We start from the raw sequence: 24,256 nt of genomic DNA on the forward strand, positions 1-24,256 counted from the left end.
AAGCTAAAATGACAAGTTATCGACTGCAAACTTCTAATACATCTAACTGGAAAAAACTTCTATTCCACGCACTAAAGTCTATTTAATAGTATTGTGTATGTTGTTTTCAAAAATATCTCATATGTAAGGAAACGCTAAGGGATTATTCCTGAGATTGCACATTGTAGTGATTTTTTTAAATTCTTTACTTATAAAGGTTTTTAGTTGATACATGAAAACAAGTTCACAAAAATTAGCAAGTAGAAAGTACCAGTTGGTCATAAAAACAGTGCAAGAATGAAGCTAAATATTAGCACATTTGAGAATTACCAACTTTTGTAGTATCGACCGTGGGTAGAGTGAGTGTGCGGGTACTGGACTGAATAGATAGTGCATGCATTTCGTAATTTAACAAATTGTCCAGTTATTTGGGTGTCTGTTGAATACCATTTTGCAAAACTATGAGTTATCTCCCAAAAAAGTGAATCCAGTTGAGCAGTGCATAACTAATTAGGAGCCATCTTCAGTTTGGTATCTGCTTGCCAACTGATATTGTGGTTGGTGATAATCTCTGTGAGAGGGAGTGTGTGAGTGTTGGCTCAAGGAAATGAAAGAGGAGGAAAGAAGAAAGGAAAGAGAAAAAAACAACGTGTAGAGCGTGTGGAATCTCTGTAACCGTCAACGCTGTGACCAGGGGAATTGCTGTGGTTAAGAGTATTAGTCCCCTTTTTGGAAGGAGACAGGTTAGGAGTAATGATTAGGGAGTGTATGTCAGGGTGGTCACAAAAATCGTTAGTCAGTGGTTAGTGGATGTAACAATGGCTGTTGAAAGAGCATGAGGAATAATAACTAAGGCAGGCCAGCTCTTCCCAGCGCCCAGCCTCCCAGCCAGGAAAGGGTGCAAGGAAGTGGGAAGGATACAGCTGTGAAGAAGAGATAAAAAAGGGGGGATAGGAGAGAAGGGACATGAAGAAGGAATAAGTATTTTTGTTTACCGTGAGAAGTTTGCCATCCAAGAAAAACGTAGTTCGGTGGGTTTGTAGTTGAAGCTATCGGATGAGGAATCATATGTGTGAGATGCAGTGAAATATTGAAATGAATTGACAACAAAATGTCAAAATTTAGGCAAAAATACACAAAAAGAGACTCACAGTTTAGTGAATCAACTCTTAAGGATAACTTGCTACGACGATCACAGTGGAAGTGTAGCAAACATATTGTATCCTGATTGAGTTGCAATGGTAATTCATTGGAAAATTTGCTTTTTTTTGCCTAATTTGCAATATTTAAACACTTGTTGGTGGTCAGTCTCAGTTGAGACATACATCAGTAGACATAAAAGACAGGATTGGACCATAGAAATGTTCTGGTATTTTTTTAGTCACAAAAATGTATTCTGAAATGTCAGAAGCTGGATGCAGCCAGGGGGGAGCTGAGACAGGTGCTGGAGGCAACTTTGGGGTTAAACCGTTCGAAAACGGTTTAACCCCTGAAGTTAAGAATGTGCCTGGAGGCTTCCTGGCACCATCACACACAACTTATTTAGATTAAGTTATTTTGGTGCCTTGAGTGTTCCTTTAACAGCTGGTGTTTACAAACATGCATGGAAATAAGCCCACCGACTATTAGTTTTTTCTTAAATTCTTCCTTATTTGGATGAAATGTATACTGGAGAAATAGAATTCTCTCTGCTTCTACATATCTACTGCAGGTATGTGCTAAGTACACCTTTTTACAAACAGCTATAGAATGTGAAAGCAAGTTATATAATTTTACATAGTTACATAGCTGAAAAAAAGACATGCGTCCATCAAGTTTAGCCATCTCACATCTGTATTTGCTGTTGGTCAAAAGAATGCAAAAAACACAGTCTGAAGAACTTCCAAGTTTGCAACCAACTTGCAAAAAAATCCTTTTTGACCATAGAGTGACAGTTTGATATTTCATTGGATCAAGAAGCTATTACCCCACTAATAAAAAGTTATATCCCTGTATGTTATGCTTTGGCAAGTATTTATCCAATCGCTGTCTAAACATCTATATAGACTCTGATAAAACCACCTCTTCAGGCAGAGAATTAATTCCACATCCTTATTGTTCTTACTGTAAAAACATATTTTCTTTGCCTTAGACTAAATCTCCTTTTTTCCATGCTGAGTGACCATGTGTCCTATTTTTAGTCCTGTTTATGAATACATTTACATACAATGGTTTGTGTTGGCCCAGAATATATTTGGATAATGTTTCCATAACTGCTCCGAGGCACAGTTTTTCCAAACTAAAGAGATTTAAATGTGTTAACCTTCTTCATAACTAAAATGTTCCATTCCTTTTATCAATTTTGTAGCCCACTTTTGCACTTTTTCTAGCGCCATAATATCCTTCTTTAGAACATTTGCCTAAAATTGCACAGCATATTCAAGGTGTGTGTAGCAGAGCTCTCTGTACCCTGGCTGGGTACCTCCGCCAAGGACCGCTTCCTAGCTGGAACAGGGGAAAACCTCAGCGCTGCTACCCCAGTTCCCATGGCTTAACTGGGTCCTCCTGGAGCCTCTTTGTCCTGGAGCAGGATAGGGTACCAACTCTATTCCCTCCCAGGGACTGGATGACACACAGTCCTGGGAACTCTAGTCCTTACAAGGACTTTTCCCGACGAATTCTCCATGAGATGGAACAAGGTGCTAAGCAGTGATTATAGCCCTTCCGCTCCCAGTAACACATAGCTCTGGGAGTACAACTGGTTTAATGCATCCAAACACACATATTCTTCATCAAAAGCCCCAGCTAGGAATCTCTGGGCCTGGTAGATAATAGCATTAAAGACTGGTAAGCTAATTATTTCCCAGGAACAGAGAGGCAAACAAACATAAAAATACCCCAAAACATAATAAAAACATAAAATGACCCCACAAATAATACCATAGTCGGTGGGCAGAAGGCCGGCTTCTACACTCCTCCAGGAGTCCGTGGCAAACGTACGTGGGAAGGAGCATTTGACACAGTGTGGTCTTACCAGTGATCTATAAAGAGGCAAAATTATATTTTCTTTTGAGAATGAATTACCCTATTTATACATGATTATATCTTACTGGCCTTAGAGACTGCCGATTGACATTGCATATTGTTGCCTATTATGTTGTCTATGACAATTCCCAAGTCCTTCTCATGTGTTATCCCTAATTCTGCCTGTGCTTGTTTGTGCATTCTTGACCCCAGAATGCAATCACTTGCATATCTCTTACCATAGGATCCTCCTTAATATATACTCTGTTTTCATTGTACCTACATTTTCATGTTTGTTTTTTTAGAATTTATGTACTAACAAATGTTTTGGTGTTAGTTTTGCTCTCTTTGGCTATTCATTTTTCATATTCTAGTTTAGCACATCGAATTACCTTTTTGCTTGCACTATTGGCTTGCTTATATCTTATATACAATGCCTCTGATTGGCCGATCTAAATGCTTTGAATGCCTTTTTCTTATTTTTAATATCTTTGTTTACTTTCCCACTAAGCCGCACTGGTTTCAATTTGTTTCCTTTATTTTTATTACACAATGGTATATACTGATAAATTTACTTTTCTAATATTTGTTTGAAGATATTCCATTTATCCTCAGTGGGTTTTTTTTTTTTTTTACTAAAGAGTTTATGCAAGTCAATATCTTGATCTTGGGTAAAGCTGCCCTTATTTATCTTGGGTAAAGCTGCCCTTATTTTATTGAAATTTGACTTTTTAAAATGATATGTTTTAGTATACCCTATGTGCTTTTACATCGAACAACTGCTAAAAAATGTTTAAATGTGGGGGCGGAGCCTGACCTGCTAACTGAACAGCCGCATGTTCGCAGAGCTCCCGCTGTTCTCAGCTTTTTCCCTGCCGCAAATCGCTATCACACGACTTCCCAAGCACCACACTGCTCTACCCGAGATAGGGGAGAGCTGGTGTACCCTCCGATAGCAGACTTAAGCGATTCCAGCACCGGGAGCCTGAGATGGGGGGAGACGGCCGCTCTCCTCGTCCTGACACAGGCGATGCGGACACAGCGACATACTACCACTCCCCCCCCCCCCCCCAGGGACCGGCGGGGGTGATCCCGGTCCACTCCAGGGAGGCAACCCTGCTGCATGGGACAAATGAGCAGGTACTGTACGAGCACTACCAAGCAACGGAGAATCAAAACATGGCGGACGCCACGTGCTCTCACCCACACTGGGACCTCGAAGCCAGACTAGACAACCTATTCACAGCTTTCTGGAAGAAGCTGGAGAGAAGGCAGCAACAAGCACCACTACCTACCAAGCCAAATCAATCGCCTCATACACTGCCTCACCGCTCCAGTGACAAACCCACAGTATCCAAGATACAGAGGGACAGAAAATGGAGGACCACAAAACCGGGCTCCCAGCACACACGGGCCACGCACCGGAAAACAACCAAGCTTCCCAGCATGCGAAAGACAGCACATACAGCCACAACCAGCCTGCCACAAACCGACAGGGCTGCAGCACGGTGCCTGCCTCACAAGGCAAGCCGGCCTCTGAAGCCACGCAGAAGAAGCTGCCGCCCCTCCATAGCTGGACTTCCACAGCGACCCCTGAATGCAGACCGGCACTTGGGAAAGCAGCAAGGCTCCACCATGAGACTCTCAGGGCTGGGAAGTGCAGAGCCCCCACATGGCATTGGATGACCTCGAGGCTGAGTATAGGTACCAGGGTACCCCAGCAATACACCCCCAGTGCCCACACCCTGAGCCCAGACCCACCCCAGTTTAACCCAATGCGCTACCATGCTCTTACCCTCAAATTGCCATAACGAGACTCAAAGCCTGATTTACCTTGGAGGCCTCCAGGGAAATATACTCATCTACCACAGTGCTACAGTCCACAAGCTTAAGTCATGAAAGACAATCAAACACTAGCACTGTTCTCACATTCACGCGTATGCCTCATGCTATATTATAAAAATGTGCATTATTTTTTCTATATTATCCTGCCTATTACATAAAAATGTGAAGCTAACTAGAGCATATATTCAGCAAATTTTCTTCCAAGCGTGTCCTGATTGTGCAGCCATGTGCATCTAACATTTTACTTTCTTTTATTGTATACTGCAGTTGCAAGCGGGGCTTTAGACAAAAACTTGCCTTACCAGACAATCTCCTCCCTGCTGTCCATAGGAATGTGTAACACGCTTACTGTATCTAACTGCATAGTCTAAGCTATCATATCACACTTATTACTTAAAGGAGCTCAACGTTGACATTCTATATTACCTATCATTAATTAGTAATCAGGGACGCCTACTGTCCCGGCGTAATGTAAGCTTAACTTTTAAGCCTTGTGAAGCAACGCTCTACTTAAGCGGAATAATTAATAACCAAATGTTGATATCTCGACTCGTTATTCCTTATTATTTTAAAAATTATATGCAAATCCAACATGCCACAACACTGTTATATTATGTGCATGAAAATTGAGCCTGCTGATGCTGTTGTGGCGATACAGGCACTGTTGTAACTACCTGCATATCAAAAATAAAGAATTATAAAAAAAAAAAAAAAATGTTTAAATGTGATAATTTGCTTAAAAAAAAGACAAGTAAAAATACCATTCAGCCAGTCCTGTTCCTCTCAATGACTTGGATGTCAATGTGAATGCTGTGTCCATGCAGTTTAGCAGTCAGTTTATCTATGAAAATACAAACTGTAGGAATGTATGGGGGTTTGTAATATTGTTTTAATTTGCTTTAATTGTCCCATAAATGCCGACGCTAAATAGCATTTAGAGAAAAATAATAATAAGTAACTCAACTACCACTTCTTTCTCAAGTCTTTTTTCCAGCTGATAATGGGAATCAGTTAGCCTTGTGAGGATTGCTAACTCTTAATGCTGGAAAACAAACAGAAATAGTATGAAGAGGAAGAAGCAAATTAAAGCATACAATATACTATAGAAAAAAAGAGAGAAATACAAATTGTGTGCACAAAGAAGCATATTCTAATTAAAAAATGAGCCAGAAATGTGTTCCAAAGTCATGTTTTGGAAGTATTCTCTATACTGTGTTCTCCAATCGATGCTGTCTTTATGAGGGAATACAGATTGTCTTCACCTGTAAAAAATCTCAGCATGTGCCATTCATTGCAAAGTCAAATGGTATGAAACCCGAGCTAGTGTGGGCATTTTAAAAAAACTATAACAAAATGTTTAAAAGTCATTATATATTCAGTATTTGTTGTTTCTCTTTCCAGAAACATGAAAATCGAAGAAGAAATAGTACGGAGGGAGACACTTTTATCAGGACTGAGACATCAATGACAAAGAGGGCAGTTGGTGACAAACGATTTTAAGTTGTACTAAATAAAGCCAACAAAACAAGGGTTCAATAATCTCTCTGAAACTAATGATGCACAACTTGTTACTCTTCAAGAACCTAATTCTGAGAAGCATTAAACAGTCTCAATAGAAAACATTTGTGGATTCTTCAGAATAAAGACTTCTTCACACTTAACATTGTGTGTGAGGAGAAGATGCTTCTTTGTAGCTGATGTCTGCATTTCTGGAATCATGGTGGTTTGGCATTGATATGATCAAAATGTGACCTTAATTTGTCTTGTGTGAGATATATATTGGTCATTCATACATACAAAGCTTGCAAGAAACATCTCAGCTTTATTCTGATCTACTCAAATAGGCAAAGTAGGAACTTATCAGAACTAACTCAAGAGATGACTGAAGCCTATTTCAAATACCGTGGAAACCGAACTGTTTACAGCCAGCAATTCCCAACAGTCGCTACAGAAGCCACAGCCACGACTACAGACAAATATTCCAATCTGTATATGTACGTAGGGTTATTCTTAGGGCTCCTTGCAGTTCTTCTAGTTCTTCTGTTTACAATGCTCCTAAGACTTAAACATGTCATTTCTCCGATTACCCCCAATACTGAGAGCACTGACACCATGCCACAGTTTACTGATGTTGAAATGCAAGGCAGGTCTCCTACCCCATAATAAAATATCACAGAAAGGATTAATCATGTTATCTTAATCTTGCAAACATGTATTATACATGTCACATGCTAGAATCCGCCGAATTTTTATGGTTTGAACAAGGAACAGTAACTTTTGTACATTAAAAATGTTTCTTATTACAGGATTATCTGAAATGTTAGTTTTGAAAAATTCTAAGGACTGGACCACTGTAAAAATATTAGTTAATGACCTGCAGAGCTGTTGCAACTCTAATGTTCAATGTACGCAAAACAGGTTTTTGTTTAGGGTGATAATTTTATGTTTAGTTCTGGTATGTCATAACTGAAAACCGAGACTTGGATTAGAGCCATTTGCTGCATCTTTTTGGTGATGTAATCAGGAGTTCACAATGATAATACCATCAACAATGAACACATCATAATGTTCAGCTACAACATAGCTAGATTTTGATTTATCCTTGGAGAACACCACCGAGATAGTTTAAAGGGCTAAGTGGTCAGTAGAGTTGGAGGCACAGTTTCCATGGCAATAAATAACTGAGCACAAATCACAAATTCTGCACAATATGTACTGCACACTCACTGTGTTTATCAGTAACATCACATTGTCTGCAAAGTAGTTTAACAAATCATACATTTTAAAACATAAGTCTGACAGCAGATGGCCTTTGATTAAAAAAAAACAAAAAAATCTGTTTTTTTTCTATTCACCACCATATGCCTCTTGTGTTCTCATGTCAGATTGAGTTGTGTTCTAATGCAAGACAGCAGGTTATAGAAACTATGAAAGGGGAGAATGAACAATGGAACAGCAATAATGAACCATTATTTATGGTCGCCAGTGATACCATGAACTCATAATGAAAAAAGGTTAATTAGTTTCTGGTTTGCTAACAGTTTAAATGAAGACTCATTAAAATTTCAGTTCCGGTTCTTCAAAATAAATCTGCTTTGTTGCTTTATTTTCTAAAACTACAATTTTATTTTTTCAGATTTATTTATATATATATATATATATATATATATATATATATATATATATATATATATATATATATATATATATATATATATATATATTATTATTATTATTATTTTTTTTCCAATGGAATCCCAACTTTTAGTAAAGCAAAAAATATAGAAAAAGACAATTTACCTATTTTGTGCCTGTATATTATGACCATACCACACTATTAATTGGTTTTCTTTGCTTCAAAGGAAAGTAACATTTGTCTCAGGGTCTACACAAATTCTCGTAAAAGCTAACCCTTTCTTGGTCATATACAAATTTAATATAGATTGGTCTTGCTGGTTGTTTATCCAATGACAACTAACACAAAGATATGTGGCAAGTGCTTGGAACATGATGTATTTTCAATAAATCAATGCTTGGATCCTGAAGCTTTTGAAGAGGTAAATAGTTTATTGCTGATTATGTGGGCACAGCAATATGTTTTATTCTATTAATTTAGATCGGTTGACTTCCTTAACATATTATTGCTTGTACCTGATGTTCTCTCTCTAGGCAAGAGATTTCCACAAGATGCTCATAGAATACAGTTGCCATTATTCCATGCCAATTGTTTATGGACAATGTACAAGTGTGATCATGGGTTCTAACTGAGGTCTGTCTGAAACCCCATACATTGTGGTACATTTGTAGGATATGTTCTGTGTGTGAATGAACTGATATGCATTAGCAGTCCTTCCCTATATCTATAAATTTGGAGTCATCATTAAGCCATTAGGTGTCTGTTATAATGGAAGTGAATGAACATATGGCTACTCTGTGCTGATACAAATAGGTCTAAAGTCATCCTAATCCTATGGAAAGTGTTGTGTATGCCAAAATGGATTAGTAAGACCTGATATAGTCTTACTTTTCATAATAATAAAGATGCATCACTAAAATATGTTTGAAGAAAACATTTAAAGCTGAGATTTCTATGTCCATTTTTGCGCCACAGCAGTAAAATATATATATATGGTGTATATGATTGCAATACAGAGTTCCATAGCAATAAAACTCACAGCAATATGATTTATCACAAAGGTCAACAACTATGAACCTGGCAGAAATGTGAGGTTTGTATAAAAGTATAAGCAAGCTCCTCAACAAAAAATCTCATAGTAATGGACGATGTGTATAGGTAAGAGACTCATTCCCTCGTGTCCTGCACTTTCCACCTTCTTTTTTGTTAATTCAATGGCAATGGTTATTGGCATAAGATTGCTGTATTTAATAACATAAATCAAAATAAAGGTGCTTATCTCATACATGGAACCTCTTGAGTATCAAATATAAGAGAAACCAAATGTGTCAGTTACCCCTATAGAGTGAGGGTATCTACTGTCTGGTCATCCTTCTTCCCATAGCTGGAGAGCGCTGCAGAGTTCCAACCCGATATCCTGAGGAGCTAGTATAGCTGTATAGCTGAAGGGAGAGCTCTTACAAGAGCTAGCAGTGATATAGCAGGTATAGCTATTCCCTACAACATGAGACGAGGCTGCGAGTTTAGGGTAAGAAGATCTCGTATAATGAGCACAAAGGCATTTCTTTTATACACATTTTCAGGCCAGAGGCACACCCCCTGGACCTGATGGTACACAGGGACAAAAGGGACACAAACCAATGGGAACAATAATTAACACAGGATCACTCCCACATACAGTCAGCAATCCCTCCCCTCTGCTTGTTATATAATTAAGCTAGCTAATGAAATAACCTATTTATCCACAGGCAGAAAATATAAATTTTTACCCAAAGTCCAGAAACGCTCCAAAACACAAACATATCCCCATAAATTATACATCCCTGGATAGCCCTGATCTGGGTGAACAACATATCCAAAAATCACCCAGCAGGTGAAAAAAAGTTTTGTGGAAGTCATATTTGACTGACAGCACGCACATTTTCATGCCCAAAGCAGTTCCAGAGGATTAGTCTGTGCGGCCGGTCTATTTCCAATGTTAAATTCAGTTCAAATAGACTAACGGCAACCGTTTGTGCAAACCGTCAATGTTAAAGTTCAGTTCGAATTGTCGAACAGTGTTCGACTCCAGTCTGGAGAAGGTAAAGTTCAGCGGTGTTCGTGCCGTTGCGTATCCAATTTGAGTTCCATGAACTCGACAACCAAACACCGCTGAACGTGTTCGACTGAATTAAAATGGCCGCCACGTGCTCGTATGTCGAATGACGGCCACTTCGACTACTTCGGCACTTCCGCGGCATCCGAAGTGCCAATTCAAAAGTGCAGAACTGTACCAGTATAATTTAAAGGGACAGAAACAGTACTCCAAAATACAATAGGCACAAATAGAGTTTTTAAAAGTCAATACACCCCAGGGGCCATATAAAATCCAGCCAGAGCAGGGAGAACAAAGTCCAGGATGTGTACTGCGGTGCAATAACATTAGGAAGGAGACCCACACCATAATCACTGTAGGAAGGGACAAAATCACCATAACTATTGTAAATCAAAGATGAGTTAGCATATTTATGATCATAACAAGGTACAATAATACAGAAATAGTCATTAAAGAAGCAGTTAAATTTTTCAAATGGGACAGGTGAGCAGTGAGAATAAAATATCTCTCCTAGTGGGTACATTTTGGCAGGTGTATCCACCTAGTAATAGAGTGCAAGCTAGTAAAAATGGGAGGTAGAAAACAGTAATGACGAAGGAGAGTAGACCGAGGAGGAGGGAGGTAAAAAAGAATGGGAGTAGGGAATAAGAAAAACAAAACAAATAATACACAACACACACACACTACACACCCAACTTATAACCAGTCTCACAACCAGGTTTACAAGAGATAAAATCAGGGTTGAAAAGAAGGAATGGCTCGTCCACCCCATCCTATCACCCCCTCCAAAGGCCTCCCCATCAGAGGAATAAAGGAATCAGTTAGGGGTCGTAGACATGGGATCCATAAGGTTTATTCACATATCTCATCTCCATGTGATCAGGAACAGAGATTTGAGCCCAAGGTGCATTCGCCTGGCTGCCAGCCATTGGAGACAGTGGAACCAAATCTTGTGGTAAGTGTGGTTCTTATCAACAGCTGCAAGTATGAGCTCCTCTTTGCTTCTGATATCTTCATCTCTGTATATCCAGTACTAATCTATGGGGCTGAGGTTCATTTTCAGTAAGTCAGCATAAGGCTACATGCCGCGTTTATCAGATACGGAAGTATCGATTTCATGTAGCTAGTTGGTGGTAAGGGGGTGAGGTGTAGCAGGCAAGTGTCCAGAGAAAAGTTGATCGATTTGTCCGTAAGCGTGGCTACAACACATACTTCTTTACAGAAAGGTTGGACTAGGGAGCAAGGCCACCACATGTGGACCTAGTGCCCAGTTCTCTTCCAGATCGCCAACACTCCGGTGCGCATGTATTTTGTATTTTAGTGAGTTTCTTTGGGGTTTTGTACCAATGGGATACCATTTTGTAATTGGTTTCTTGGTATTTTGTACAGATAGAGGATTTATGTTCAAGTGTGAAGGTGTTGGTCCACTGTTCAGGTGTTAAAGGGTGATCAGTAGGTGATATAGTAGTGAGATTGCGTGTGGTGGCGGAGACGTGTGAGTGCACAATGTTTTGAATGTGGAGAGCAGTCTGTTAATAGTCACCACATCCTGTATGCTTTTGATCAGTTGGACCAGTTGGTGGTATTTGAATCGTATCATCAGGCTTGTCTGAGGTAGAGTGGTGCATTAAATCTCCGCCTAATATGAGGGTGCCTTCGCTAAAGGAATCCAGCACTTTCAGGGCATTTACTAGAAATGTTTTTTGTTCCTTGTTAGGGAGATATAAATTGGCAAACGTAAACCAAGACTTGTGGATCACGCCCTTCAGGAAGAGGTATCTGCCCCCAGGATCTGACAATTCTGCATCTTTTTAAAATGGAACCTCCAATGAAAAAAGAATTGAAACCCCTTTAGTCAGATGCATAGTATTTGTTTGAGAACCTAGGAGCATTTTTTTATATAAAGTGCGTTTCCTGGAAATAAAAGCCATTGAAACGCGCAAAGTGCATATCTCACGTGGTGCTCTCGCTCTCTTTTGAGGGGAGTTGAGCCCTCTCGTATTATTATTCAAATAGAGTTATAGGTCAAGCCGAGCCACTGTAATTGTACGAAGGAGAGGTAGCAGAGGAAGCAGACTTCCAGTAGAAAGAGGAAAAGGGAGAAGGAAGAGAGAGAGAAGAAATAAAAAAAGGGGGGGATGGGGGAGAGAATTCACAAAACCAAACGAAGTGAGTAGTGACACGAAGTGAGGTCCCTCAGGGCCAGTGCAAGGATTTATGAATACACAGGTGAAAATGCATTTTTGCGCACCCAAATAATTGTGTCTTTGCCTAATAAGGCCAGGGACTAATGAAAGTATTTAACAAATTGGGCAGACTAGATGGGCCGAATGGTTCTTATCTGCCATCACAGTCTATGTTTCTATGTGAGCCAATTTCACCAAGAAAGGAAGGGACACTGACAGTCTCCCTGGGGTTGAGCAAAGCAACAGTAAGAGAAGACTCACCAGTAAGAGAAGTCTCACTGTCAGATATTTGGGGATGCATAAACAGGTGAAGTAAGGGAGAATGTAGAGAGAAACAGAAAGATACAGGCAAGAGAAGGAAAGATAAAAAGGTAAAGAGAAAGGAAAAATGCATCACTATGGCAACTACAAAAAGGATTAATTTGCCTTTGGCTCCAGGAGAGTGGCAGTAAACCTGTGGGTTCATGGATAGTTCGGGATAGACTGTCCTGAAGAAGAAATGTAAATACGAGGGAAAAAAATTGGAAGGCCGTCCGGACTCTACTACACAAGAGAAAAGATGAGTCTAAGAAAAGAGAAAGGATTGGGCACGCCAAAACTCTTCCTTGATGTGCTGTGAATCAGAGTGCTGTGACAGGTAAATGTAGAGACTTACCAGTCAGTCTCTTCATTTACCTGTCAGATCACTCTGATTGGATGGCTTAAACCCACCAATCGAGTGCTCTGAGCCTAATTGCAGGGTAGGGCAAGGCTTTATAAGCCTTCCCCCACCCTACAGAGCTCAGTCTGCGCGGAGCCCTCCATGGGTGAAGATGGATAAAAAAAAATTGCGCTCTTTTTTTTTTCTTTTTTTTTTCAAATGCGTCGGTTATTATGGTTTTTTATTTGGCCTTTTTGGGGGGCTGAAAAAAATAAGATTTTAGAAGAAAGAAAACATCGAATGGTAAGTTTTTTTTTTTTTTTTACAAGTACTTAGTTAAAGGTTTCCCCCTCATTATTTTTAGGGTGAGGAGGGTAGGTAGGGGGTTAATTTTTTTTGGGGGGAGGGGGTGACTAGGGATTTGGGGACCCCTAGTCACCTGGGGGGGTGGGTTAACATTTTTTTTTAGGGCCCCCACCCGCCGCTCAATAGTGGGGGCCGGGGGGAGGACAATAGGTCCCCCCATTGGTATTTAGGGCCCCCACCCGCCGCTCAGGGGTGGGGGCCAGGGTGGAGGACATTAGGTCCCCCCCTTATTCCAATTTAAGGCCCCACCTGCCGCTCAGGGGTGGGGGCCAGGAGGGAGGACATTAGGCCCCCCCTTATTAGTATTTAGGGCCCCCACCCACCGCTCAGGGGTGAGGGCCAGGGGGAGGACATTAGGTCCCCCCTTATTGGTATGTAGGGTCCCCACCTGCCGCTCAGGGGTGGGGGCCAGGGGGGAGGACATTAGGTCCCCCCTTATTAGTATTTAGGGCCCCCACCCACCACTAAGGGGTGGGGGCCAGGGGGGAGGACATTAGGTCCACCCCCTTATTTTACTGTAGGGCCCCCACCCACCGCTCAGGTGTGGGGGCCAGGGGGGAGGACATTAGGTCCCCCCCTTATTAGTATTTAGGGCCCCCACCCACCGCTCAGGGGTGAGGGCCAGGAGGGAGGACATTAGGTCCCCCCTCCTCATTCTGATTTAGGGCCCCCACCGGCCACTCAGGGGTGGGGGCCCATGGGGAGGACAATAGGTCCCCCCCCCCATTATTTTACATTAGGGCCCCCACCCACCGCTCAATGGTGGGGGCCGGGAGGGGCAATTTTTTTTTTAACAGTGAGCAGCCACGGGCTGCTCACTGTTTAATAGACATGCCCCTACTCACGGTATAGCGAGTAAGGGCATAATTTACTAATACTAAGTAATCTTTACTTAGTATTAGTAAATTTGGCTGAAAGACCAATTTAGGTCTTTCAGCCTTTTAGTAGATAGCTCCCTAATACCGTGGGAATTAGGGAGTTATCTACTTATTCATTCCTGTCATTACATTGACAGGCTAAGTAACCTACTTTTTTTACGAATGTTACAAATGTTACTTGATTGTTGTAAGTGTTGCAAATGCTTACAGCTGAATCCTGGCTATGTTTGTATACTTTTTATTTAAAATTGTATACAATGTAACATTCTTCTTCTTTCACTGGGTAAGTATATTAGTACTTAGGCAATACTGTGCTTCGGAACTTCAGCACTTTGACACTTCGGAACTTCGGAACTTCGCACTTCGGAACTTCGGCACTTCGACACTTCGGAAATTCGGTAATTTTGGAACTTCGGGACCTCGGCAATTCGGACCTCGGCAATTCGGAATGTCCGAATTGCCCGAAATTCGTCCGAATTCATATTCGGACCGAAACGAATTGCACATGTCAGTTTTATTTATTCCAGGAGGGTTTGTAAGTCCTCCTTTTTAGGGAGGAAGACAAAGAGGGAGTACTAATCCAGGGCAGATGGGTCGTTAGTGCACGCCTCTGTCGGAGAGCCATCTCAAGAGAGAGATAGGAGCTCGAGAAAGATGGCGCAATTTGTTAAACCTCATGTTGCAAGCGAGGATCACTGGAGTTTGCAGGTAACTTCCGATGGAGGCCGAGTGACACTCTTGCTGCGTCTTGGGTGTTGATGGGGTCATTTGAGTGCATTTGGTTTGACCCATGGGTACCAGCAAAGTGTTAAAAATAGCTTTTTTAGGCACCAGGTCACACCCAAATTTGCTTCTTTTAATACTTGTACCATAAACAAATAGCTAGCATGAAACAAGTAGGACACTTGCAAGAGCCCACCCTACACATGATTGGCTGTAATTTCCTCCCAGCACTGGCTGACATCATTAGAGGGGCCTGGTCACGCTCATAAATGGCCACATAAAAATGATAGTTAGACAATTGTGTACAATCAGCATGTCCACAAGTTCTTCCATTTATTAGAATAAATGTGTGGTTGAGGTGAGTGTGATTCATTCATGTAGATAAATGCTGTGGATACTTAATAGAAGGACAATTATTCTAAATTGTTTTTCATATTAATTTAGTTTTTCCCTAAATTTAACAAATACTTTGTAAAGAACTATTGTATATATTACATAAAAATGTATTTGTGAGGTGTGAAAAATACAATTAAAAATAGAAATCCCCACCTGTTTATCCAGCAAATGGTGCCTCCATCTGAGTTTCCTGACAATATTTGTTATAAGTTCTGTCTTTTGCGCATGGCAGTCAGCAAAAAGAAAGAATACAATGAAGTGGAGAAATGAAACACTCTTTCTTTTAGCACTTTTAATTTGCAATGTTTTTATTGGTTTGAACGAAATTATGATGTGATTTGCAAAAACCAATATATATTGAATAGAAACCTGAGCATCTCATGAAAACGGTTAACACAAGCTAGAGGTAATTTTCAATATTTTATTCAATAGTGTAAATTCTGCAGATATGACAGTTTGTTTTATATAGTATATCTAGAGCAAACACTAATCATTTGAGAGCAAACAAAACTGATAGATAATTCCAATTTATCCATAAGTATTTTCCACTTTAACTGCAAAATCCCATTATCAGTTGAAAGGTGTAAAACAATGCAGCAAATAATTGGGTCTTATCATACTCTTCTCCCACACACATGCCACAGTACTTGGGAAATTAACATTAATTTAATTCAAATAAGTGATCAGCACAGAAAATGACACCTGCAATTTTCTATTACAGAATAAAGAGTGTACCCATGATACACAAGCATTGTTTAAATTATAGAACAGGGGAGGAAGAGTCAGCGCTAAATAACAGAATGAAGGGCAGCAACCCCCCAAAAAAACTATATCACACTATCGGCAGGGCCGGATTAACATAGGGGCTGATGGAGCTGCAGCTCCAGGCCCAGGCCCATGGAATAGGCCCATGGTATAGGCCCATTTAAAAAAAAAAAAAAATGTAATTTTTTTTTTTACACACTACTCTTAGGTTTGCCACCTGACTGGTATTTTACTGGCACAGCTGGTATTTGAGGCTGCCTGGCCGTGCCGGTATTGCAGTAATACCGGCAATACAAATGCAGGTATTTTTCTCAGAATAAATGGAGATTACTCTGCAATACCAGCACCAGCCAGTAGGGGTCACTGTGTGTGGAGAGAGGCAGGGATAGGAAGTTACACAGCATATCCCTGCCTCTCTCTACTACTCACTGATCCATGGGGGAGGAGCAACACAGCACAGAGTCCAGACAGCAGCTCTACAGCTCAGGTAAGTGAGGGATGGGGGGAAAGGCAGCAGGGACACTTAGACACTAGGGGACACTGAGACACTAGGGGACATATGGGAACACTGAGACACTAGGGGACACAGACACTAGGGGACACATGGGGACACAGACACTAGGGGACACTGAGACACTAGGACACATGGGGACACAGACACTGGGAGACCTGGGAACACTGAGACACATGGGGATGCTGTGAGACATAGGGACATTGGGAGACACTGATACATTGGGACACGGAGACACTATGTCCCCATGTCTCCCAGTGTCCCCATGTCCCCCAGCCAGTGTCCCCAGTGTCTGTATCCCATGTCTCTCAGTATGCCTAGTGTCCCCATGTGTCCCTATATGTCCCAGTGTCCCCATGTCTATGTCCCCTAGTCTCCCAGTGTCCCCTAGTCTCCCAGTGTCTGTGTTCCCATGTCTCTGTGTCCCTAGTGTCTTAGTGTCCCCAAATGTATCAGTGTCCCCATGTCTCCCAGTGTCTGTGTCCCTAGTGTCTCAGTGTCCCCATTTCTCTCAGTGTCATTGTGTCTCTCTGTGTCCCCAGGTCTCTCAGTGTCCCCAGGTCTCACTGTGTCCCCAGTATCCTAGTGACATCGGGACACACTGAGACATTGGGACACTGGGAGAAATGGGGACACTGAGACACTGGGAGACTAGGGGACTAGGCGACATGGGGAAACTGACACTGAGACACTGAGTGACTTGCAAGACTGAGACACTGGGAGACAGGGAGACACTGGGAGCAATCCATCTATACAGCAGAATCAAACTGTGAGTAGTTTGTTGGTGATTTTACAGAATTTTCTCTGATATCACTCCTTGTGATTTACATCATGTGATGTCACGCATAACTAATTAATTACACAAATGATTAAGACTGGTACTTTTTTTTTTCCAAGAAAGGTGGCAACCCTAACTACTCTTCACATACTCTTGCTTAAAGGAGCACTATAGGGTCAGGAACACAATCATGGCCCCTTCTTACCTCCCTAAATATAGTAAAATATTACTTGTATTCAACTCTGCAGCTGCTGGCTCTGCCTCTGAACTGACTGTCTGCTGACATCATCAGAAGTGGTGGTCTGAGCAAATTACAATACTTCCCCATAGGATTGGCTGAGACTGTCAACTAGGCAGACCAGGGGCAGAGCCAGCACAAGTCCAACATAGCCCTGGCCAATCAGCATCTCCTCATAAAGATAAATTGAATCAACGCATCTCTATGAGGAAAGTTCAGTGTCTGTATGCAGAGGGTGGAGACACTGACTGGTAGTGCTGCACATTAGGCAGTACTGCCCCAGGAAGCACCTCTAGCAGCCATCTAAATGCATCATTAGACGCATTTATGTCAAGCTCAGGGTGCTGCCTGCATAGTATGCCCTCAGTTGGACAGCCTGAATGATTGGCGGGCAGCTTGACATGCATTCATGCCAGGCTGACCTTCCAATTCTTTGGACAGACATGCCCCCTTTTTGGGCATGTTCTCCCCTTTTGGCAGGTTACGTGATTCGCACCGGTGGCCCACCATTTTACCCCACCCATTGACTTCCTGCTTCACTGGACACTGCTGTTAGGGGTTATGGATTTACTTGACAGATGAAAACATAAATTAGAGAGAGATTAGCATATAGTATGTGTTTTCTTATAGCTGCATCCAATGAGTTTCCCTCCAGCACCATCTCCATCTGATGGAGATGGTGCTGGAGAGAAACTCATAGGATGCAGCTATAAGAAAACACATACTCTATGCTAATCTCTCTCTAATTTATGACGCTTGGGAGGTATGACTGTTTTAGTGTTTTTGGTCAATAAGATTCCGTAATTAGGCCCATCATAATTGTCAGCACCAGGTCCACTGTGCTCTTAATCCGGCCCAGCCGATAGTCTGTTTGTCGTGTTTTCCCTTTTTCCCTTTGTCTCTCCACACATACGAATATTTCAACCATCCGGACGGATCAACTCCTGAGGATTGTACCCCTACCTTATCCTGATATATTAGTGAGACTTTTATATGACTTTTAATTGACTTTTATCTGAATATTGTATTATCCGGACGAATCAACTCCCGAGGATTTCACCCCTATTTTATACTGTTGTCTTAGTGAGACTTTTTACTCTCTACCGTTTTTATTATTCACATAGGCCTATTTGTTGTTGTATATCCATTTATACCATTTGGTCTGGTTTTCATTGTTATAGACTACTGTTATTAGCCCTGACTGCAGCCCTTACCATCTGTTATATTGTTTAAATTATAGCCAGGAGCCTAATAGAGATGATCAGTTTGAGCAGAATTGTTGATGTGCACCCACCTCCACTAAAGCTAACTTCTTATTAATCTCTTTAGTAAATTAATTGCAATTGATATTTTTAAATAATAAATAACTAAAATATGAAATATTGGTGGCCCACATAATATCATAGATTATGTATTGATTTATTGATTGATTTTTACTCAATTTACATTTTACACCATATTAGAACAGTTTGACTTCTTACTGTGTTCCACTGGGCCCACTCCTGCCTCCACTACATCATACAGAAAGTGGAACATCCGTTAGCTCTCCTGAACAAAGCGCTAGCTCTGAGGTAGTGGAGGCAAGGAGCGGTCCCTGATAGAGCCCAGTTTTAAAATGGTTTAACTCCATACTATGCGGGTACCTCCACACTCCTACAGCATGATGTAGTAGTTACGGTGTTGGGAGTGTTATTTTAATTAATATTATTCTATTATCATGATTGTAAGGTTTCTTAGTAATTATTAACAATGGCATGATAATGGGGTGGATGTATCAACAGGGGTTAAATTACAATCTCTCTTAAAAATAGGTACACAGTCTATGGAGTGAATATAGATGCTTATCTAACATCAATCAGTCTGTTTAGCATATAAATAAATCAGCAACATTTCAGTAATGAGAAACAAATTTGGTAAACGAAGCAAATTACCAAAATGGTGTAGAAATGGGCCAATCAGTGTTCTGAAAAATATATACCTAATAGAAATGAAAATCACTGTCTTCCACACCTCCTTCTGACATTAGCAAGGGCTTTGTGCATGCCCTCAGCTGGCAATGGAGTATAGAGGAGGGGGTCATAAAAAAAACTAAGCAAAAACAAGCAATTGTAATAGTATAGGGGGCGAGGAGGGAAGATGGGGAGATAAACACTTTCCTTTGCAGGCTTTGTGTAAGGATGGATACCCTTGTACTTTGCAAATCCCCTGGTGCTCCTACCTCCCCAAGCAGGCACCAAAACAGTTTCCCAGCCTCAGATACATTTGCCACTATTTCTGACACCAAACAATGTAGCTATGAATGTTTTACATTACATTATTAAGGCACACCCACTTCATGGCATCATCAACAAATGAAAAATCGCATCTGTGACAGACCACCTGGCAACCCAAGACTGGTACATGTCTCCCAACCACCACCTCCCTCTAAAAAGAACTAGAGCATCACAATTATAGAACGACCTCCCGCACACTTTCAAATCTTCCCCCAACCTAAAATCCTTTAAGAGATCTCACTCTACATATCTCAAAACAGAATGGACCTGGTTGATTAAATACTTCTTACCTGTTCTATGATAAATTTTTATGTGTGTTGTGTATTAATATTGTTTTAGTATTTTATTGTATGCTATTGTAATGATGCAGCCGTCCTGGTAAAATATTTTGTTAATAAATAAATAAATATCACTATCATTTACCCCTCCAGTCTGTGCCTCCCAGCCCAGTGCTCCCTCCCTGCGGTCCAGAAGCATTCACAGGCCGGCCAGGGAGCCGCTTAGGCACGGTGCTCCTTACCGAGGACTACCCGCAAACCTTCTGGAACTGCTGACCGGAACGTGGAGTTGCCAAGGTGTCTGGACACTAATTCAATTATCTGTTCAGGTACAGACACCAAGGTGCTGGTATGTAGCAATTCTATTGTTTTCCCTGGGGACCTCCTGTTGAGCCTTGAATATAGCCTTGAATATAATGCATATGTCCTATACCTCAAATGATAATGGCTTTACCAGTTAACCTTTCTTGGAAATACTACCCTTACCATTAATGTCTTTGTAGATTATGGGGCAGCTGAATATTTCATAGATCTGCAATATGATGTAAGAAACAAAATACATCTGACAGAAAGAGATAAAGCCTTTGCCATTGAGGCCATAGATCGTAGACATCTACAAAATCATATTATTACTAAACAGACCCGGTATATGATCCCCAGATTTTTCTTCTCATTCTTGTGCTCTGGTCTTAGGATACCCTTATTTCTTGCAACAATATCCGATCATAGATTGGTAACAGTGCAAAACCCTGCCTTAAGAAAATAATTTTATTGAGAGATGCTTTACCCCAGTAAGGAATCTACGTACCCCTGCTCCTTTGTCTACCACTATTCCACCGCATTATGTTTATTTGACAGAAGTGTTTGATAAAAAGGAAGCCAATAAGTTACCACCACAAAGGGTCTACAACTGTACTATAGATCTCCTCCATGGTATCGTGCCTCCTAAACGTAGGGTTTATCAGGTGTCACCTAAGGAAAAAACTGATCGAGTCATGAATGGAAGACATTTTTTAACACCAGGAGTGGGCATTATGAGTACACTGGTATGCCTTCTGGTATCTGTGACACCCTGGCTGTCTTCTAAGACCTGATTAATTATATTCTTCTGGATTATATACATACCTTTGTATGAGTATACCTAGATGACATATCCTTGTCTATTCCCCAGAAGTAAAGACACGCCAAGAACAATACTCCTCACTTGGAGTATTGTACGCAGTACTGGAGACTGTATCTCCAGAAGGATATTGATACTTTGGAGAGAGTTCAGAGAAGGGCTATTAAACTGGTTAATGGATTGCAGGATAAAACTTACAAGGAAAGGTTAAAGGATCTTAACATGTATAGCTTGGAGGAAAGACGAGACGGGGGGATATGATAGAAACATTTAAATACATAAAGGGAATTAACACAGTACAGGCGGAGGTAACAAGAAATAGTATAGAAGTGGCGCTAAAGGATCAAATCGGTGGATGGTGCAGCCAAAACCAAGTATATCACCACTATATATACTTAAAGAAACATGTACAGCCAAAAAAAGTTTAAGCGCACACACACCCAAACAGGAGTGATTACCTGAAGTATAGCAAATAGGTATCTCCTCCTTAGTACACAATGATTAGATTGACTAATGGAAAATCCCTATACAAAAAATATAAACACAAAGAGGGACATAGTGCAACCTGTATAATATATATACTATAAAGGGAAATTTTGAGATGGAATCACTCACACTTTTTTGAGCCGTTTAGAAGTAGGCTCAGGACTTATACAGCTTTCATGTCACTTAAATGGGACATGCACATTTCCTTAAATCCTCAGGCCGGTTCCCCTTAGGTCTCAATGATCATCAAGTTTGGAGTCAGGAGTCAGGAGCCAGGAGCCAGGAGTATCAGGATAAGTAGTTTATTTTAACAAATAGTTAAAAGATAAGTTATAAAAAGCAATATTGCACACACAACGCGTTTCAACCAACTGTTTGTGGTCTTCCTCAGGTGCTCTTCTAAATTACAATGGATATACCACAGTTTATATAGGGGGAAGCATTACATACTTAATTATTGAATTAACAACACTTGTATAGATAATTACCCTTATATGGTCCGGACCGGATGTGGTCTGCCACCTCCAATATGGCTCCACATCCGGTTCGGAAGGGCACATTAGTAAATCCAATAATACATACATAACAGCAAAAACACAGAATAAACAATAAATATATCATCCCCCCATCATAGTCAACTTCCATGATATGGTGAAATCATGTGTGACTATGAAGATAGGTGTATCTAAAATCCTCTCGATGTTCCGTTGCGTCACTTCCGGTGACGTATCCGAAAATGGAGTCCGTCCGTCGCGTCACTTCCGGTGGCGCATCTAGCAACAGAAACCGTCCGTATCACTTCCGGTTTCATGATCAGGCGGCGGAAACACTCTCTTCACTCTCCTAGGAGTATAGGGATATCCATTTTCGATTTGAGGGCAAGGTGGCCATCTTAGGAGTGGGCAAACAGTCCTCTTATAAATACACTCATTCGCAGGGCACATATTGCATACAAATAAGAAAAAACGCAAAAACGAAAAAATATATGTATTAATTACATCATCCAATATAAAAGTAAATATAAATATAAATGCAACTCATTATGTGGCTCATTAATACAAATAATAAGTGAACTGCATTATTTTAGAGTGCATAGATCTAAAAATGCTAAATAAACCCAATATAGAATTCCTATGCAAGGATAGCTAAAATATATAAAAACAGCTGTCCAGTAATAACTCGATCCCAACCGACAAGACCAGAAAAAAATAGAATAAAATAGTTGCTGATAATAAAATTTCCAAAAATAGATAAAATCTATAAAAAATACTAAAAAGGACCATAAATAAATATGTATAAAAATAGAAAAATATATATTAAAGGAATAGTACTCTCGTGAATGGACTATCTCAGGTAACATCAATTATAGCAGCTTATTGATCTCAAAATCAATGTTGAGACCTTTTGGGGCCAGGGAGCGCAATTCAAAAATCCACTTGGATTCTTTTAAGCTAAGGGCTTTAGATATGTCCCCACCTCTCCAGTGCCCTACTACTTTTTCAATAGCAAAAAAACTCAGAAACTTAGGATCCGAGCCATGGTGTTGTAAAAAGTGTCTAGATACACTATGGTTCGGAAACCCTTTTTGGATATTTCTCAGATGTTCACTAAGCCTTATTTTAAGTTGGCGGGACGTTTTCCCCACATATTGATATCCGCAACTACATTGTAAGAGATAGATTACATAGGTAGAATGACAAGTAATTAAGGTTTTAATATGATATTCTTTTTTAGTCACTGTAGAATGGAATTTTTCTACTTTCTTGTTATTCAATCTTAGGGTGTTGCAGCAGGCTCTGCACGACCCACAGTAGAAAAAACCTTTTTGTTCTTGTGTCCAGTCACTCAAAAAGTTTCTCGGTACTTCAGTTTTAATAAAACTGGATGTTACCATTTGTTTAAGGTTTCTTGCACCCCTAAATATAAATTTAGGCTTGTTGCCTATATATTGTTTAATATCCTCCTCGTGTTGTAAAATGTGCCAGTTTTTATTAATAATTTTCTTAATGGCACCTATGTTGCTAGAAAAATTAAAAATAAAGGGGATCTGTTTTTGTTCACCTAAATCGTTTTTTCTTTTATATTGCAACAGGGGAGACCTATCCATGTCCCCGACTTGATCTATTTTTTCTTGTAAATCATCACTTTCATACCCTTTTTGTATTAATTGATTTTTAAGGGACATAGCCTGACTAGTGTAGTCCTCTTTTTTGGTACAGTTCCTACGTATCCGAAGGAACTGTCCTTTGGGTATATTGTTTAACCAAGGACGATGGTGGCAACTATCCAATTCGATAAAACTGTTAACGTCTACCTTTTTAAAAAAAGTTTTAGTCATTAAAACTTGGTCCTGGATAAAAACATTCAGATCCAAAAAGTCAACACTATTATTACTCACATTCTGTGTGAGGGAGATTCCCCACTCATTATCATTAAGGTAAGTGAAGAACTCCAAGAGGGTATTTTCCGGCCTCTTCCAAATGATAAAAATATCGTCAATATATCTCTTATAAAGGACCAAGTTTGCGCCAAAGTTATGTCCCCCAAAGACGAAAGTACG

The 24,256-nt window shown here is 40.5% G+C and overlaps 1 protein-coding gene across 1 annotated transcript in view; it reads left to right on the top strand.

Annotated features, from left to right (window-relative positions):
* The window catches only part of SERTM2 (serine rich and transmembrane domain containing 2), a 56,453-nt gene extending 48,558 nt beyond the window's left edge, over window positions 1-7,895 (top strand). Inside the window, exon 2 of the mRNA XM_063430987.1 lies at window positions 6,229-7,895. Within this exon, the coding sequence (XP_063287057.1) occupies window positions 6,706-6,990 (285 nt within the window). The 5' untranslated portion in view covers window positions 6,229-6,705 and the 3' untranslated portion in view covers window positions 6,991-7,895. The remainder of the gene's footprint in view (window positions 1-6,228) is intronic.
* Window positions 7,896-24,256: the final 16,361 nt, after the last annotated feature.

Source organism: Pelobates fuscus, chromosome 9 (assembly GCF_036172605.1).
Source record: "Pelobates fuscus isolate aPelFus1 chromosome 9, aPelFus1.pri, whole genome shotgun sequence".
Classification (NCBI taxonomy): Eukaryota; Metazoa; Chordata; class Amphibia; order Anura; family Pelobatidae; genus Pelobates; species Pelobates fuscus.